Source organism: Panthera uncia (genome assembly GCF_023721935.1).
Source record: "Panthera uncia isolate 11264 chromosome A1 unlocalized genomic scaffold, Puncia_PCG_1.0 HiC_scaffold_17, whole genome shotgun sequence".
Lineage (NCBI taxonomy): Eukaryota > Metazoa > Chordata > Mammalia > Carnivora > Felidae > Panthera > Panthera uncia.
The window spans coordinates 119,916,576-119,935,055 of NW_026057577.1; the positions used below are offsets into that span (position 1 = coordinate 119,916,576).

At 37.5% G+C, this 18,480-nt stretch overlaps 1 protein-coding gene across 5 annotated transcripts in view; it reads left to right on the plus strand.

The window, feature by feature from the left end:
• PLCXD3 (phosphatidylinositol specific phospholipase C X domain containing 3) overlaps positions 1–18,480 on the plus strand; it is a 176,085-nt gene that overhangs the window by 79,161 nt on the left and 78,444 nt on the right. The window contains exon 1 of one of the 5 annotated variants that reach the window (XM_049648133.1): positions 17,381–18,038. The exons of the other annotated variants lie outside the window; for them this stretch is intronic. Coding sequence (XP_049504090.1) covers positions 17,972–18,038 — 67 coding nt within the window. The 5' untranslated portion in view covers positions 17,381–17,971. Of the gene's footprint in view, positions 1–17,380; positions 18,039–18,480 lie in introns of those variants that run through there. 5 annotated transcript variants of the gene reach the window in all.

Below are 18,480 nucleotides of genomic sequence, written 5' to 3' on the forward strand. Positions count from 1 at the left end.
TCACGGATATTTACTAATCTCCAAACTCATCAAGTTGTTTTTGCTATATATGTACAGCTTTTTGTATGTAAATCAGACATCAATAAAGTGTTTTAAAATATAAATATAAAAAAATAAAACATAAATATCAAGAATTTTATATACTCAATGTGCTTTGTATCTTTGCACTCTTAGCACTCTGAGTATACTCTCATATACTCAGAGAAGTATATATAAATAAATATTTTTCTGATTCCTATTCAAGCCAGAGAATAAACCAGTAGTTCTATCTGTGACCATTCTATAATTAATTAAACTTTTGAGTAACTACCTCAAAATCTAGTGCTTAGAATTCAAAACATCATTAGTGAGAGATGAAAGCTCTACATGGAAATGGATCAGTCTGGCCTGGGAAATTGGCATGAATATTCTCTAATTCTGACATTCTCTGCATCTGCTTGGCGATTCTTTTTGTTTGTTTGTTTGTTTTGAGAGAGAGAGGGAGAGTGGGGTAGAGGGGAAGATGGAGAGAGAGAATCTTAAACGGGACCTGATGTGGGGCTTGATCCCACGATCCTGGAATCTGGACCCAAGCTGAAATCAAGAGTCAGATGTTCAACCAACTGAGCTACCCAGGCACCCCTGCTTGGTGACTTGCCCATGGTGTAGTGAGCTCTCAGCAGAGAATTTCTTTCTTGCATATTTCCAAGTGAAGAAAGTTTGGTCAAATACCCAGTAGAGGACAACCAATTAGTCAGTCAAAGCTGGGGGACGACAGTTGCTCTTAGAGCCTGCTTAGATGAAAACGTTGTAATGGGCTGGAAAGACAAAGTTCTGAGGTGCCAGCATTTCCTCTTTCATGGTAACTTTCCTATTTCCTTCACACCTGACCGTAAGCTTTTAAGGATTTTATCATTTAAATATTTCCCTCCCCCTTCTGAAGCTCTTAGGTAATTTATATCTTCTAATTATATGAGCCCCAAGTACTATACCCCCTTGAAGGTGTCCTGGAGAGAAACTGGGAAGGTCACCCGCTAATAAGTAAGTACATTCCCTTGGCATGCAGCACACATCGGGACAGAGAATTCTCTTGTATGCTTGCAGAGTTCATTTTGGACAGGCAAAGGCCCAAGTGGAGAGGCAGGTGAAAACCTAACCACGCCTGTGAAACATTTCGTGTCTTTCCTAAATATTCCTGCCTCATTAAGCTCCATTATTATGGGAAGATGTGGAAATTTTTGCTGCTGAAGCTGCAGTTATCTCCAATAAATTGAATTAGTGCTGTTTTCATACTTAACCTTGGAAAACTACAGACAGGTCAGTTCTTTATGAATTCATTATTTTAGTTTCACAATCTAATCTTACCAGAATTCCAAGCAACTGTTTGATTCATTTCAATTTGTACCTTTCATGTTCATTCTTCTTTCAATTAATTAAATGTATGGATTTACTTTATTGACAAACATTACATAACATTTGCTACGTGCTGGGTACTGTTAAAAGTGCTTTACAAATATTAATTCACTTAATTCATAATAACCTGATGCAGTAAGTGCTATTATTATTCCTATGATATCTGTGAGGCAACTAAGATACAGAGAGATTAAGTAATTTGCTCAAGGCTACACAGCTGGCAAGTAGCAAAGCTAGGATTCAAACTCAGACAGTCCTGCTCTAGAATTTGCTCTCTTGCGTTAGATCACTGCGACATGCCTTGCCAAATTGGCATTAGGTCCTATCTTTGACATTTGCTTTCCTCTGATATATGAAACAGTGTTTACAGAGGTATCAAGGTTGATAAGAAGCTGAATATTTTTCTAACATTATGATACTGGTAATTAACTGGTGCTGAATGAAAACATTAAACATAAGTTAAACTTTAGCTTATATGACTTCTTAACTGACTTTTATAAATTTTTGGATCAGTTTGGATGTGAAGAGATGTTAGCTTTTACAGAGAAGTCTCAGATCTGAACTTTTCCCTTCCTTATCCTTTTTTCTCTTTCCCATATCCTTCCTTATCAGGCTTGCTCATTTCTCTTTTTTGAGGACATTTATTTCTAAAGCATCTGCATATTCACAGCATCCACTCCCAGTACACCTGTTTTTTTTTTCTTATGTGAAATCATGTGAACACATTCATATTCAAGATGATATGGATCCCCAATTTGGTGACATAAAAATCCCAGTTCAGTAAGATACAAATCCACAAAATTCCCCTTAAATTATTTGGCATACAGTCATGTGTAATCAATCTTTACAATTATATTTCACCAGGTAGTTGCTAAGGTAACATGAAATAACATCATTAGCCATCTCTCTTTATCCCTTTCTCTTTTCCTCCCACTCTTTCTCTGTACCACCCCCCCCCCCCCCGCCGCTGCCCAGTAGGTCATTTCCAGATATTAAATGTATCTATTCCCCTCCCCACCAGTAGCAGTGTCTTCTTTGTCCTATTCCATTCAGTTTTCAGTCTCATCCATGAACTTGGTCTTTCCTAAGCAAGCCTTAGCAGAAAGCAGACAGATCATGCATGAGTCCAGTAGCTTTTCTCAATGGTGAAAATTTTCATAGGTAATATCACATTTTTGTTTTGGTGGTTGATGGTATGCCCAATGCAATAGATGAAAGAGTGACTGCCCTTCTGAGGAACATCCCAAAGTCTTGGCCGTTTGGGTATAGCCTGAGTGGTATAGATGCAAAGACTTTCTAGGAAGCTGGAATAATTCAGTACTTCTTCAAGGTAGAAATGCTCGTTTCCAGCTCTCCCAAAGTCAGTCCATAGTATGACTATTCCAGTTTCTGAACTTAGAGAGTCTTTGAAATATTGTATGGATAAAACTGGTACTTGTTTTACCCATCCTATGTATCTTACTGTGATACCAATTTTTTAAAAACTACCTTTTGGGGCGCCTGGGTGGCTCAGTCGGTTAAGCGTCCGACTTCAGCTCAGGTCACGATCTTGCGGTCCGCGAGTTCGAGCCCCGCGTCGGGCTCTGGGCTGATGGCTCAGAGCCTGGAGCCTGCTTCCGATTCTGTGTTTCCCTCTCTCTCTGCCCCTCCCCCGTTCATGCTGTGTCTCTCTCTGTCTCAAAAATAAATAAAAACGTTAAAAAAAATTAAAAAACAAACAAACAACTACCTTTTGTTACCAACTGTTTGCTTTTTAATAGCAACGGAAGCTTCTATAAAGCATTTTCTTTGTGTAGAAAAATGCACTAAATATTATGGGGTAGAAGTAGGGAGGTTGAGGATATTGATTTTTAAAAATTAAGCAATTTCTGAAAGAAATATCAGTAGACTAGGATGGAGATACTTGTGGTAAAACACGGTAATAGTCTGCTAGGGCTGTCAAAACAAAATAGCACAGATGAGTGGCATAAAAAACAAATTTATTTTCTCTTAGTTCTGGAGACTAGAAGCCCAGGATTAAAGTGTCAGCAGATTTGGTTTCTTCTGTGGCCTCTCTCCTTGGCTGGCAGATGGCCATCTTCTCGCTCTGTCCTCATATGATCTTTTCTCTGTGTGTACACACCCTGGTGTCTCTCTTTGTATGTCTAAATTTCCTCTTCTTATAAGGACACCAGTCAGATTGGATTAGGACTCACCTTAATGGCCTCATTTTGACTTAATCACCCCTGTAAGGCCCTATCTCCAAATACAGCTACATTCTGAAGTTAGAGCTTAGGGGTTAGGGCTTCAACATAAGAATTTTATGGGGACACAGCTCAGCCTATAATAAACATCTAGGAATGCTGGTTGAAATATAATTTCTTAAATATATGTCCAAGCTTAGAAGAAAGATACAGAAATTCCTGTGAGCCGGAGATAAGAAGGAGCTAAAGGCTAAGGGAATTGTTTTCCATATAAGCCATGGCAGAATGGTGTGCAAGGTGTTGGGGGGGAGGGATAAAGCTTAGGTTTGAGTGTCTTCACAGGGACAGAAACAAGGCATCTGACCCAAAGAGATCCCTCGGAAAGTTGGAAATGGGTACTGAGACTCCCAATGAAAGATGGAAACCTTGAAGCATTTCTACTTTAAGAAAAAGGAGGACTAACTGGATTCACCACTTAGCTTGGGAAAAATGCAAGATGTTTGTTTGTTTTCTGGTTTTGAATAAATTAAATAAATATTCCCATGTGCCTTTAATGAGATTGGAGCCCAAATTTATCCTGCCTAAGTAGTACTTCAAGCCCTAACCTGAAAAGTTAACTTAGAAGTTGTTTCCATGTGAATGATACCCATGGGGTGAATGGAGGAAGAAAATCCCAAACTGTTTGACAGCAACACTTCAGCAATCCAGACTCTCTTAGGAATGGGAGTCAGGATTCCCTTAGGAAAAACAATGCTTGCTTAAAATGGCCTCCCAATAAAAGTTTCAAAACACACTTGGAAATTATCTACCATGAACATGAGGCAACAGATGATTAATTTGTAAGGCTGGCTGGAGGATTAGCAACCAGAAAACTTGACAAAAATAGACAAATCATCTGAAAGAAATATTCACATAAGTATAGCTAAAATTATTAAAAAGCTAAAACAAGATTTAGAAGACAAAAAAGAGTAAGATGTTACTTATAAGAATAAGAAAAATATGAAAAAACTCTTATGTAGAGAGTATTCTTCACTGAATTTAAAACATGATACGCTGGGTAAATAGCCATTTTATATAGAGCTGAATACATTTAATGAACTAGAAAACAGAGCTGAGAAAATTAACCAGACTGCAACACTGAGGGAAAGAAATGGATACATGGATGATAGGGTAAGAGTCACGGAGGAAAGAATGAGAAAATCCAAAATAAAGGTAATAGGATTTCTGAAAGAAATAGAATGGGGAATGCTATTCTTAGATCCAAGAAATCATGGCGGAGAATTTTCCAGATTTGATTAGCAACATGAGTGCTCATAATGAAAAACCCCATGGGTCCTGAGTAGAAAGAAAACAAACAAACAAAACCCCCAAATTTACATGTAAACATATTGTAGTGTGATTGCAAAACAAAGCAAAAAGTCTTAATAGCAACAAGAAGGAGGATCAATATGTTACAAAGAATAAAATCAATTAGGAGAGTCCTCAATAAAATCATTAGTGGTCAGAAAAGAGTGAAATAATACCTTCAAAATGCTGATACTAATAATAGTCATTCTAGAATTCTTTATTCAGATAAATTATTTAAGTGAGAACAAAATAAAGCCATTTTCTGAAAAACAAAAACTGAGAGAACTAATCACTCAAAGACCCTCATCAAGTGGATTACATTAAAAAATGGCCCTTTAAGAAAGAATGGGATGAAAGAAGTAATGGGGAGCAAAGAAATTAATAGATACATATGTAAATCTAAATGAACATTAGATGTAAAACTTAATAACAACAATGAGCATTTGGGCAGAGCGTTATAACAAGATAGAACTAAGACCTATCTTCTATATAACTGATATATAACTTATATATAACTGATTTGTCAGTTCTATAATACCATGTTTTTCCAGAGAAGGATAGAAACATTAATACTAGACTGTTGAATTAAGTGTGTGTGTCAAAATTTGAAGGATAATGACTAAAATAGAAAAAGAATGAATAATTTTCAAAGCAGTAAAAGTACAAGAGAGAAATAAACTTGATTAATACAAAAGAAAGCAGAAAATAATCAGAAAAAGTACGGCAAATAGAAGACACAAATAAGATGGTAAGAATAGATCCAAATTCATTGCTACAATGAATATAAACAAATTAAGAGACGATTAAGAAACACCCCAATTAAAAATGGGTCAAAGACCTTAACAGATACGTCACTAAAGAAGATCTACAGATGGCAAATAAGCGTATTAAAAGATGCTCCACATCGTCTGTCATTAGGGAGTTGCGAATTAAAACAACAGCGAGATGTCACTGCGCAGCTATTAGAATGGCCAGAATTCGAAACACTGACAATACCAACTGCTGGTGAGGAGGCAGAGCAACAGGAACTCTCATTCACTGGGGGGAAGAATGGAAAAGAGTTATAGTCACTTTGAAAGATGGTTTGGCAGTTCCTCACGAAACTGAACATACCAGCAGTAGTGCTCTTTGGTATTGACCCAAAGGAATTGAAAATTTATGTCTACACAGAAGCCTACACGTGGATGTTTATAGCAGCTTTATTCCTAATTGTCCAAACTTGGAAGCAACAATGATGTCCTTCAGGAGAATGGATAAATAAACTGCGATACAGCCAGACAACGGAATGTTATTCAGCACTATAAAGAAATGAGCTATCAAGCCATAAAAAGACATAGCAAAATCTTAGATGTATATTACTAACTAAAAGAAGCCAATCTGAAAAAGCGACATACCATATGATTCCAACTGTGTGACATTCTGGAAAAGGCAAAGCTCTAGAGAAGTGAAAGGGTCAAAGGTTGCCAGGCATTAGGGAGGGAGAAAGGGATTGATGCGCCGAGTCTGTTTAGGTCAGTGGAACCAGTCTGTATGATTTTATAATGGTGGATACATGTCATTATATATTTATCTAAACCTAGAGGTGTACACACCAAAAGTGAACCCTAACGTAGACTATGGACTTTATGTGATAATGATGCGTCAGTGTTCATCAAATGTAACAAAAGGTTGATAATGTGGGAGGCTCTGGGTGTGTGAGGATAGGGAATATATGGGAAATCTGGGTAGCCTTCAATTCACCTAAAGCTTCTTAAAATATAAAGTCTATTTTAAAACAGACTTAAAGACAATTAGGAGGCAGTTTCAAGGAGTCCTGCTTTTGCAGTCTTCACGGGAGACTCACCTGAGACATAAGGACACAGGAAAGTTGAAAGTAAAAGGATGGAAAAAATATACTAAGTAAATATTAACAAAAGAAAGTTGGTAATAGTAGTTATCAGACTGTATTACGACTGTAAGGCAAACAGCATTTCTATGACAGAAAGATAGTTACTGCACAGAACAATTCACCAAGAAAAAGCTTGAACAGCCCTAAAGATGGCATTCACCTAACAAAATCAAAATAGCCTCAAAATATACAAATAAAAGCTGTGTGCGTGTCAATCACTAAAGCCACAATTTTAGTTGAAGAGTATTTTTAGTATAATTATCATATTATGTGCTAGATCATGCAGTTAAGAAATTAGTAAGGGTGTGTATGGTTTGACAAGACAATAAAAAAGCTTGATATAATGGGTATATAGAATCATGCTCCCCTCAAATTAAAGGATACTCATTCTTTTCAAGCACATATGGAACATATTTAAATATTAATCACATACTGGGTCACATAACAGGTCTCAAGAAATACCAAGGTTAATTATCAAGATTATACCTATCACTTTCCTTATTTTCAATGCAAAAAAAAGAGAAAAATAACAAAAATACAGAAAAAGTAATTTTTAAAAACATCATTAAAATATTTAAAAAAATATTTCCTATGTTGAAGAAAAAGTAATGGACACTAAAGTAGGTATCAAAACTTGCGTAAGAAAGCTAACCTGGTCAATAGAGTGGAATTCAGAGCCCTTTACGCATACATTAGAAAGGAGAAACATGGGGGTGCCTGGGTGGCTCGGTAGGTTAGGCGATTAAGCGTGGACTTCAGCTCAATTCCTGGTCTCACGGTTGGTGAGTTCAGGCCCCAGTGCCAGGCTCTGTGCTGACGGCTCAGAGCCTGGAGCCTGTTTTGGATTGTGTGTCTCCCTCTCTCTCTGCCCCTCCCTCTCCCCCACTCATGCTCTATCTCTCTCTCAAAAATAAAGAAATAAACATTAAAGAAAAGAAAATCATGGGAATTAAGAAGCTAATCATCTAATTTAAGAAGTTAGACAAATAAAGAGAAATTAAATCCAAACAAAGGAAGGGAAAATGATACTGGCAGAAATTGATTAAATACACATCAGAAAATATAGAAAGACAGCAAAATAAAAATCTATTTCTTCTAATAAAATAGACTATCCTCTGGAAAAACTAATCAAGGAAAAAAGAGATTACAGAAATAAATAATGCTAGAAATGAGGAGGTGTAACTATTAGTGCCATAGAATTTTAAGAGTTCATGAATTACTTTATGCCAACACATTTGAAAAATTGACTGTTTTAGAAAAATATAACTTAACTAAAAATAACTCATTTGAAATAGAAAATCTGAAAGTTCTATAATGATTAAGCATTAAAAAAAAACTTAAAAAAAAGTCTATCTTAACTGACAGATAAAACATTTGGATCAGACTATGTTCCAAGCATAATGTTCTAAGCCAGTAGAGAACATATAACCCCTATTTCATATACACTTCTGGAGAAAAGAAAAAAAGTTAAAATAATAAATCAAAGCCAGATAGGGCTGATGTCAAGAATGCAGGGATATTTTAAAATGAGAAAATCTATAAATGTTTTTTACCACATTAAAAAAATTTAAAAAGGGAAAAAATTGATCAACTCACAAATGCAGAGAAAGTATTTAAAAAATTAAACACCCACTTATAATTTTTAAAAATATATACTTTTTAGCAAGCTAAAAATAGAAAGGAGAATCCTTAACCTGATAATGTATCTACCAAACAACTAATTTTAGCACTCTATTTAGCAATGAAAAGACTCTCATTAAGTTTAGAAACAAGACAAAGATGCCCACTGTCATTGCTGCTCTCCAGCACTGTGTCGGAGGTCCAGCTAGAGTATTTAAAAATAATAAATAAAAACACACCTATTGGAAAGAAAGAAAGAAAACTGCTACTTTTTGTAGCAAACCAAACTATAACATACCTGAAAATAAGTCTAACAAAGAAGCATACAAACTTCATAAACAAATTATAAAGCCTTATGGACATAAAAAAGACTTAAAGAGTTCAATATGTTATTCAATATGTAGTTCAATTCAATATGTAGTTCAATATGGGGACAATTCTCCCCAAATTGTTCTATCAATTACTGAAATCCCAATCAAAATCTCAACATATTTTTTCTTTTTTCTATTTTTTTTTTTTTAATTAGAGAGTACAAACAGGGGAGAGGGGCAGAGGAGAGAGAAGGAATGTTACGTAGATTCACGCTCAGCACGAGACACAATGCGGGGCTCCATCCCATGATCTTGGGATAATGACTTGAGCCAAAATCAAGAGTCGGATGCTCAACTGACTGAGCCACCCAGGCGCCCCTCAAATTTCTTCACTGGATCTAATATACTCTAAAATTAATAGGAAAGAATGAAACTCCAACATTAGCCAAGGCAATTTTTACCAAGAAAGGGAAGTGTGATGGTGAGACCCGTCATATCCAGATATGTAAAGACAGTGGGTGATAAATTTCCCAAGACTAGAGTTTAGTAAAAGGCAAAGCTAGGATTAAATCCTAGTTCATATTGCTGCCAAGTCTACATTCTCACATATCATGCTCCTCAACGACATTTAAGTCATAATTTAAAGTTATTTCTAGGATTGATAAAATGGATAATGTGCATGTAAAACAACAAAGGTAAGGAAGTTATAAGAAGGAGCAAGCTAACTAATTGGGCTGTGGACCACATTAAATCTGCATTATGAATAATTATTCAGAACTATAGAATTATAAGTCTTTGCACAATAATGTATGCTTTCTATTATCTATAAAGATCCAGAGGAAGGATAAAAATACAAGAAGCATGTTAAAAAGAATACATACACAAGTAATTTTTAAAGCAAGGTTGACAACTTTTTATATGCACTAGAAAAATATATAAAATATATATTTGGAAGAATCTAGGTTATCTTTTTGTGAGTGATACTGAGAATTGAGTAAATATGTGAAGAAAGTATATGTCATTACATCAAACGTGTTTTATTAATGGGTAGCTAGAACATGAGATCTTACTGCTTGGGACACCTGAGTTGACTTGAGTGTAAATTTTTGTTAAAATCAGCTGAAATGAGAATATGCATATATTTAAGTTTTCCATTCATCTGGTTTCTGCCAGCTAGTTTTTTTTTTAAAGATCTGCTGAACATCCACAATATAATACTCTGTAGACTCTTAACAGAAATATAATTCATGGACTCTACCTCCTCTCAAATTCCTTATATTTTAATTAGAGAGATATGGTCTAGACACAATTAAAAAGGAATTAAGGATTGAGCATTGTGAATCCGGCAGTGGATTTTATGAAAGAGACAGGAAAACAGAAGTATTAGTAGGGAAGAATTTAATACATTCTGGTTTTAGTATTTGGAGCCCTGATATTAAACATATTTTTCTATTTTTATGTTACTGAAAAAACCCTCTAGGACTTCAGAGATCAGATATTGTTACTGGAAAGGTCTTTTGTTCACCTTGGGAGAACAGAAGACAATCAGGGGTCTACTTGGTAGGTAGGATTCAACTGAAAGAACCAGAGAATGCAGGGGGAAATGTCCCAATCTGTGAGCTTAATTGATAGTAAGATTTGATTATCTGTAGCCTCACATGATGGAGTTAACTGGCCACATGACTGCAGAGAAATCGCCTGAAAGAGTTAGGATAGTGAAAACAACCAATAACTTTCTACCACGCAGAGGTGGTGTGACAAAATTAAGGGGTGGGGGAAAGACTAGAAATGCAGAAATAATGTCATTTTTTAATCTGTGTTCCATGGCCTGGCTGATTGCCTATAATTATCCTGCTGTGAAAAGGTAAATTCTCTCCTGAGCATTAAAGGTGCCATTTGCCACAGAGGAGTGGGAGGAATTGCACTGCTAAGCGTGTTGGATTTGGCAGAAGCCCAGTCTGAGAGATGTAACCTATTTGCTGACTAGTAAGGAAAGGAGTTTGGTAGGTGGGCATAGACAGTTTAATTTCTTTGCATCTTTTCTTGTTTCCCTTTAGAGTCCTGAAAGAAAATGTGATTATCATAATCTTGTTTCATGTGGCATCTTAAGTTGGCTGTTGTGGAGGATGAGGAACACTGAATTGGTGCCAATAGGTGTTGGGGGTTGTTGTGTAGCCATGTGACTCTGAAAAATGTGGTTTTCTGGGCCAAGGAGAAGAGACAAACAGAATGGATTCATTTCTTTTTTTTTTTTTTTAATGTTTATTTATTTTTGAGACAGAGAGAGACAGAGCATGAGCAGGGGAGGGGCAGAGAGAGGGAGACACCGAATCTGAAGCAGGCTCCAGGCTCTGAGCTGTCAGCACAGAGCCGGACGTGGGGCTCTAACTCACAAACTGTGAGATCATGACCTGAGCCGAAGTCGGATGCTTAACCGACTGAGCCACCCAGGCGCCCCACAGAATGGATTCATTTCAAACACTTAGTGACATATATGTGCTTTCTTCTTTTTTCTTTTGCTATATGCTCTGACATATATCCAGAAGTTCCTTTCTGTTGTATGGATAAGAATTAGATATAAAACGAAGTCCGTTTAAGAGCTCATAGGTGAGGTACTTGATATAGGTACAATCATGGTCTTTATTTTCATTTATAATTTACTTCCCACATACTTTTTGAAAAGATTTGAGCATATTGTAGCACACCACATTTGACACTAGATAATTAAAATAAAAAAATAAAAGGAGATTAGCAATTAAAGGAAAGAGATAAAAGAAACTACCATATATCTCTAGCCTGGAATTATTTCGCTACCAAAGGAACTTGCTAAGGAAGGTTCAAGACATAATTTTCTGACAATAATCATAATCAAAATCATAATACCTAATTCTTTGGCAAGCACTGTGCTGAGGGCTTTATGTGCATTACATCATTTAATTCTGCTTGTGGCCTATCGAGTGAGGTTGGTCTATGGTATTTTCCCTATATCACAGCTCAGGAAACTGAGGCACAATAAGATTAAGTCATTTAAATTGTCAGATAGCTAAGAAGTAGTGGAACTGGGTAATCTAACTTCTAGAATCCATGTCATTCTCTCCAGTATGACTGTTGACGTGGAATGAGTTAGTGGACAATAGGGTAATACTCTTCAAGAAAATAAGAGGATTTTGCCCTGGATATCCAGGGGTTCAGTCTCCGAGTTTTTTCAATTGCTTCATGGTAAACATATTGCAGAATGCTATTTACCATTTTCCCCAAACTCCAACTATGTCTTGGCATCATGGAGATTTGCCTGACTTGCCATATATATGTTGTCTGTTGAAAAGAAAATCTCATGTCCTAGGAAACCTCATAAATCCTCCCTAGCTCTTTGATTCCAAAGTTCCAGGAAATTATTCTAAATAATGCATGCATTGCGTAGGATATAGGACCTAATTTTTTGTGATATCCTTTTTTTAATCATGAAATCTGAGGGTATGGAGTTATATGATTTGGAGGAGACTTGTGACTGCACAATCTTCAGCAGAACCAGGAAGGGAAGAATTCTTGCTGCTGGCTGCATTTTCCTATAGGGAACCCCATCAGAGGGCATTTTCCCTCAAAATGATTAACCCCCAACCCCTTTCCTGCCAAACTTCCAACTTTTATATTTCTGATCTACACAGAGGGAGAAAAGGGAACTAACAGTGACATAGAGTAAGATCTGTTGTCCAGCAATTAAGGGCTATGCCCTCAGTCATAGCCAGTCCAAGATGGCAGAACTTCCTCTATTGCCTGAGATTCAGATTTGGCCCCTTTTTGACTCTACTGCTCTCCCCACACAAGTGATTTTATAAGGCACAGTGTAACCTTTTGGGGTGTAATGGTTCATCATTTCACTGTGAATCATAGGAAATGATGAAATATTTGGGAGTCATATCCTTTCAAAAAAGATGAATGATTCAAGTGTCACTGTTGGAATAGCAAATGGCTCAGATAGTTTATGAGTGAATGTGTTTTCAGTTGGAATCTGGGGTGGAAGGTGTAGGGAAGAGGTATGGCAGGAAGAAGAGAGGGAATAAGAAGATATTACTTCCACTTTAGGAACTCTTGATCTAGTCTTACTTATAAGCTAGAGGACCTGTGAGGTAATCGTAGTGTTCAACTTTGTGTTTGGCTCAGTGTCTAGGATATTGCCAGGCATATGTTAAATATTAGGTAAAGTTTACCAAAAAAATATAATATAACCCTTATGTATTTTTTGTCCTAAGCTTCTAGGTTTATAAAAGACCATAAGGCTTCTTTCTGCTGCTTGTCCCTCCGTTTCCACATAGGGCTGTACATTACCAGAATTTATTGGAATTTTCCACCCAAATACTTCTCTTTTTTTAAAAAAAAATTATATATAGAGAGAAAGAGAGCATAAGCAGGGGAGAGGCAGAGGGAGAGAGAGAGAATCTCAAGTAGGCTCCACTACATGGGCTCGATCCCTTGAACCCTGGGATCATGACCTGAGCTGAAATGAAGAGTCAGATGCTCAACCAACTTGAGCCACCCAGGCACCCCTGTACTCAAATACTTCCAATGACTCTTTGTGAACAGAAGCCCCCAAATAGGAGTGGGGAGGGGGGTTTGAGTGTTGTCCAGAGTAGCCTGTCACAAGAGAGGAAGTCTTTGAAGCCTCATGTTTCATCTTAAAAACAAAAGCAATTTGTGTCCTCTTTTTGGTGTGTGTGTGTGTGTGTGTGTGTGTTTGATAAAAATAATCTTATTCTCCTTAAAATATCAACCAAAATTGGTGTTCTATAAACATATGCCATGCTTATGCATTGGCTCTAGAACACCACACTGCCATGTACCTACATTGCAATTTGAAAAGACCTAAGCCTTCCTGGACAAATTTTTCCCCTAATAATGAAGAAGCAGTTAAATTTGTTGTCTGATTATTTGATAGGGCTGAAGTTCAGATACTTTAATATGTCAGTTGAGTTCTGAAAAACAGTGCATAGGTAACTCTAAACTGTTAGAACTGTTAGTAAGTAGTGAGATGACACAACACCTGAGTGTATTTTCTCTCCTCTATCCCATACATCCTACTATCCAAAATCTTGCTTGATCTGTTCAGCCAGTCTGACATGTGCACCAGATTCAGCTCCACCGTAGGTGGGCTTCTCTGGCCACCCTGCCCTGGTGTCCATGGATTTCTCATGGAAGTCTAGTCATTGCAGGTTTGTGCAGCACATATCTGTGCCATAGCTTGACAGCTTTGTGATGGCAGCAGGGGAAAGGTCGGTAAACTCATTTGCAGCAGTTAGCTGCTGGTCAGAGAGTAGTTAATACTAATGTGTTATTCTTTACAGGATGTTTTTTTTCTTCTCTTGGGATTTCTCCAAGGTTTTCTCAGAGGCCTGATTGCCTTCCTCCTGTTGATTCTTCAGTCACCAGCTCTGTCTTCTTGCCTTGCTAGCTAGAACAAGAGGCAAGGGAGTACTTTTTCACAGTCTGGATCAGACAGCACCCTGAGTCCCTTTCTTGTCATCAAGCCAAGTTCGTCATCTGCTTCTAACTATTAGTCCTAGGGTATGAAGAAGGAAGCTGACCCAGGAATTCAGCTGGGGTTCCTGAGAAGACATGTTCCGTCAACATTCTTCATCTAACTGCAATGAGGAAACTGTTTGTAATGCAGGAATCGACAATGGAACCATCTGTCAGGATAGTGGCCATCCTAAGGTGTAGAAATGGATATTCCTTCCTGGGGCCATTAGGCAGCCCACAGTGGGTAATAATAACAATTGTCATATGTAGAGAGCCCTACAATTTACAAAGTGCTATTTCATTGTTTTGTTTAATTATCATAATAGCCCAGTGAGCAATGTCTACAAAGGAATAATGGGCACCATTAGTGTTAACTACATATTTGAGAATGAAAGAGAGAGGTCTAGTAGACATCTACTAGATCATCCTGAAATGTCCCCACCATTGTTCTTCTCCTGCCTGTGCATACTAGTATTCTCAGTCTGATGATTAGTCCTGGAAAATGTTTTTTGTTCATATAGGATTAATTGTTATCTCTGGCACTCTGCTGCGGTGGAGTTTTAGGAGAGTTGCCTTCAAGCCCACAAACAAGTGTGAGTCTATTCCTGTCTTCCAGAATTTGGTTTCACCTCTTACTGGGGCAGAGGTCTTAGGTGTGGGCAAAAGGACACCAACGGTTCTTGAACTTTTCCTCCTGCCAAATCCCTTCTCACATAGAAGGACACTTCACAGAGTTAACTCAAATTCTGAAAATTAGTATGTCTATTTTAAATCCAACCAGATCTGTCTTTGGCTATGGTCCTATGCTTCACACTGTGTCCGGCCTGCCATATGCTGGGTTGTGTCACTGTTTAGCAAAAGAGATGCTGAATGGATCTTGTTGTTTGGAACATTCTACTCACTTGGCCCTGGGCACTACACTGGCTTCCCATCTGCTTCTGGGTACAGCTCTTGGATCTGATTCTAATCCTGAAAGTAGGAGATGGTCTGAGACCCACCCTCACTGGGCTGTGACTCAACCTTATGTGTGCAGAGCTTCCTTCTTTTGGGGAGAGTTTTTATTCAATTCAGTTGAACTCAACTCAAGTCATTAGGCATTTTGAGCAGCATGAGAAGAATTACGTTCTAGTTAGTAGTGGGTCAGAGTTTGGAGAATTACAACCAAAGCTATATGTCCTACATATTGTTTCTTTCCTCCAGATATCTCTTCACTTGCTCTTGGCTCCTGACTATTATGGACTTCATCAGTGGGCTTCTGTGTTCTCAAGTTCTCATTGGTTTGACCTTGAGTGGAGGTACCTTGAGTGGATGTAGGAAACTGATGTTGGGGTCTGGGGGATTTATTGCTCTAGATACCTCTCTGAGCTTGCTTTGGGTGGGTGAGTCCCTTCACTAAAGATTCCTTCCAAGACAGCCTTTATTAGAGCCCTCTTCTACCAGTGTTTGGTAACACTCTTCATCCTTACCCTTTGCTGCCTAGCAGTGGTAGCAAAGTCTTTGACTGTTACTAGCATTAGACACTACATTATAGTCTGTGGTTTCTCCGTAACCTATTAACATGGTCCCATCATATATAAATTTTCCTTGAATTACCCTAATTGGATTGTGCCATCTGTTTTCTGTTGAGACTCTGACAGATGCACTGTGTGATTTGGGGCAAGCCCCTTCACAGAACTAGTTAACCTCAAATGTTGTGGGAGATTTAAAGCAGATAACATCCCTTCCAGCTCAAAATTTGCTTGGCAATGTAGGGACTGAAAAATAAATCTCTTTTTTAGGAACCTTGGGTCTCATTAAAGATATAATATATATACCTCTGAAATGCAGAATAAAACTAAGCATCCAAGTGATTAGGATACATAGTAAGCACTCTAAGAATTTGGAAATGGGCAAGGTCACTGATGGTCAAAGGAAACATATGGATCTGCCAGTGAGTTCTCCTCCAACACTGAATAACCTTTTATTCGTGGATTTCCTAATCTAGATCCAAATTGGATGGTGTCTTCAAGCCTGTACCAAGCAGAAAGCCTATTTTGGGACTACTCCAGAGATCCCACACAATATTGGTTAACCTTAGACAAGGCCTTTTGGAAATGATTTACTCTTGATTTACTCAGATACATCCCACAATAAAATAGAAAACTTCTTGGATTTATTAAATTGAAATGTTCTTTTTTAAAAAAAAAGTGTAGAAAAAGCAGATTAGGAGCTGAGAGGCTGGAATTCTAATTTTAATTGTCCTTCTTTAGCTCTGCCTTAAATGTTTTTTGATCTGAAAAGAATTCTCTTTTATTTTGTTATAGGTTACTTTGGTTTTTTTCTTTGATTCATCTATATTAAAGACATATACACTGATATAAGAATAATATAATAATCACCATCATATCTACCATACAAATTAAAAGATGAAATACTATCAATACAATTAAAGTCCATGGTACATGCACTATATATATATCCCATTTGGATACTACTTTTTTCTCCACCAAAAATAATTCCTACTCCCTCTCTCCACCTACCCACCCCTACTCCCTCTTTCTACCCGCCCACCCCAGCCAAGGCCAAATGGACACATCGCTTTGCCAAATCCCTTTGTGTAGGGAAGCCTCACTTTCACTGAAGATATAGAGATATACTTTAGCCTCAAAGGATGTTAGCTTTATGTGAACACTGCTTGCTCAGGCCCAGGCCTTTCTGCTGTGTATCTGTAAAAACCCAAAGCCTTAGGGGTTTAAATCCGTAAATGTCCCCATGACATCCAAGGCTTCAGGGCTGGCTTACCCTATTGGATTCTGTCTGCTCTTTGGTTTGGTTTTGAGCATCGGAATTTTCCTTATTTTCTTACTAGTTCAGTTGTACATTTTTAAAATAAGATATTTTAAAAATATATCTTCACATATTTCTCTTATAGTAGAAGACTATTTAAAAAAAAATTTGGTTTTCCATATTCTGCACCAGGGTACAGAAGCTAGACATTCTACTGAGAATCAAAGACTACTCATACTCGAAGTTTGGGAACTCTTCTCCCATTTCATAGGCAAGATGACTATTGCCTAAGCTAATTATGAAAATAGAAAAACTTTTATAGCCATGAAGCTAATTTGGCTAATCCAAATCTGCTGTAATTCAAATACATTGACTATTAGAAATGAATAGTAGAAAGTAAAGTAATAGTCTCTTTAGCAGTATTCTGCTGTAGAACTTTTCACTTAACATTCCTTAAAGGCAGGGACCATCTTTTAAAAACTATTTAGTTGAGTTTATTAGAGGCAGCAATTGTCTTACTTATTTTTACATCTCTCATGGTGCTTAGTACACTTCTTTTCATATTGCAGGTGTTCAAAATGTATTTGCTAATTTGATTTGAATTGACTTTTTCAAGTTCAATGTGAAAACAAAATGGCCCTCATGTTTTCTCTTGTTTTGCTTGTCCTGACACTGACATTGAGCCAGTTCACAGCAATCCCTTCTGTAGGTTCTAGAGAATTTGTGACTGTCCTGGTCTAATATTGGGCTCATTCAGTCGCAAAGTATTTGCTTGGCTTGTACAAAAATAAATAACTTTTAACTAGGGAGTTGTGTTTTAATTATTTGCAATCCTGTGTGGCTGAGTGTTAACTCCCAAGTTAAACATCTAACAAGTATAATACAATAAACGGCAGAGTTTGTTATGATTACGTTTGTTTTGTTTTCATCTCAGCCTGGGATCATTAGAAATGACTGAGTGGCGTGGGAGATCATTCCATCTATCATTATGTCTTTTTCTCCCCGAAGAGACCAAAAGTGAGTAAGAACACAGAGTGCACATTTCACCACAATTTAAACCCAATCTGGTGCTCGCTTCGGCAGCACATATACTAAACCCAATCTGAACACTCCCTACTTGAAGACAGCACAAATAGTCTGGTACAATAACAAGGATTTCCAAAAAAGGAAAAAAAAAAAAGAATTTCCTTAAGAAGTAAAACAATCAGTTGAGGTCTCTGTGCCTGGTTCTGTGTGTTCTACACAGTGCATGTCCAAGTCCAGAATCTTTGAGCTAAGGCCTGGAGTCGCTAGACATCAGAAGTAAAGACTAGCAAAAAAAGAATATAAATGAGGAAATAGAGATGTGAGGCATCGAGGCTGAAACAAGAAATGTGTGCCCCGCCGGGAGCGGACTGAGGAAGGTGTGAGATTGGAAGAGGGTCGTAGCAGGAACGGGGGGGGGGGGGGGGGGGGGGGG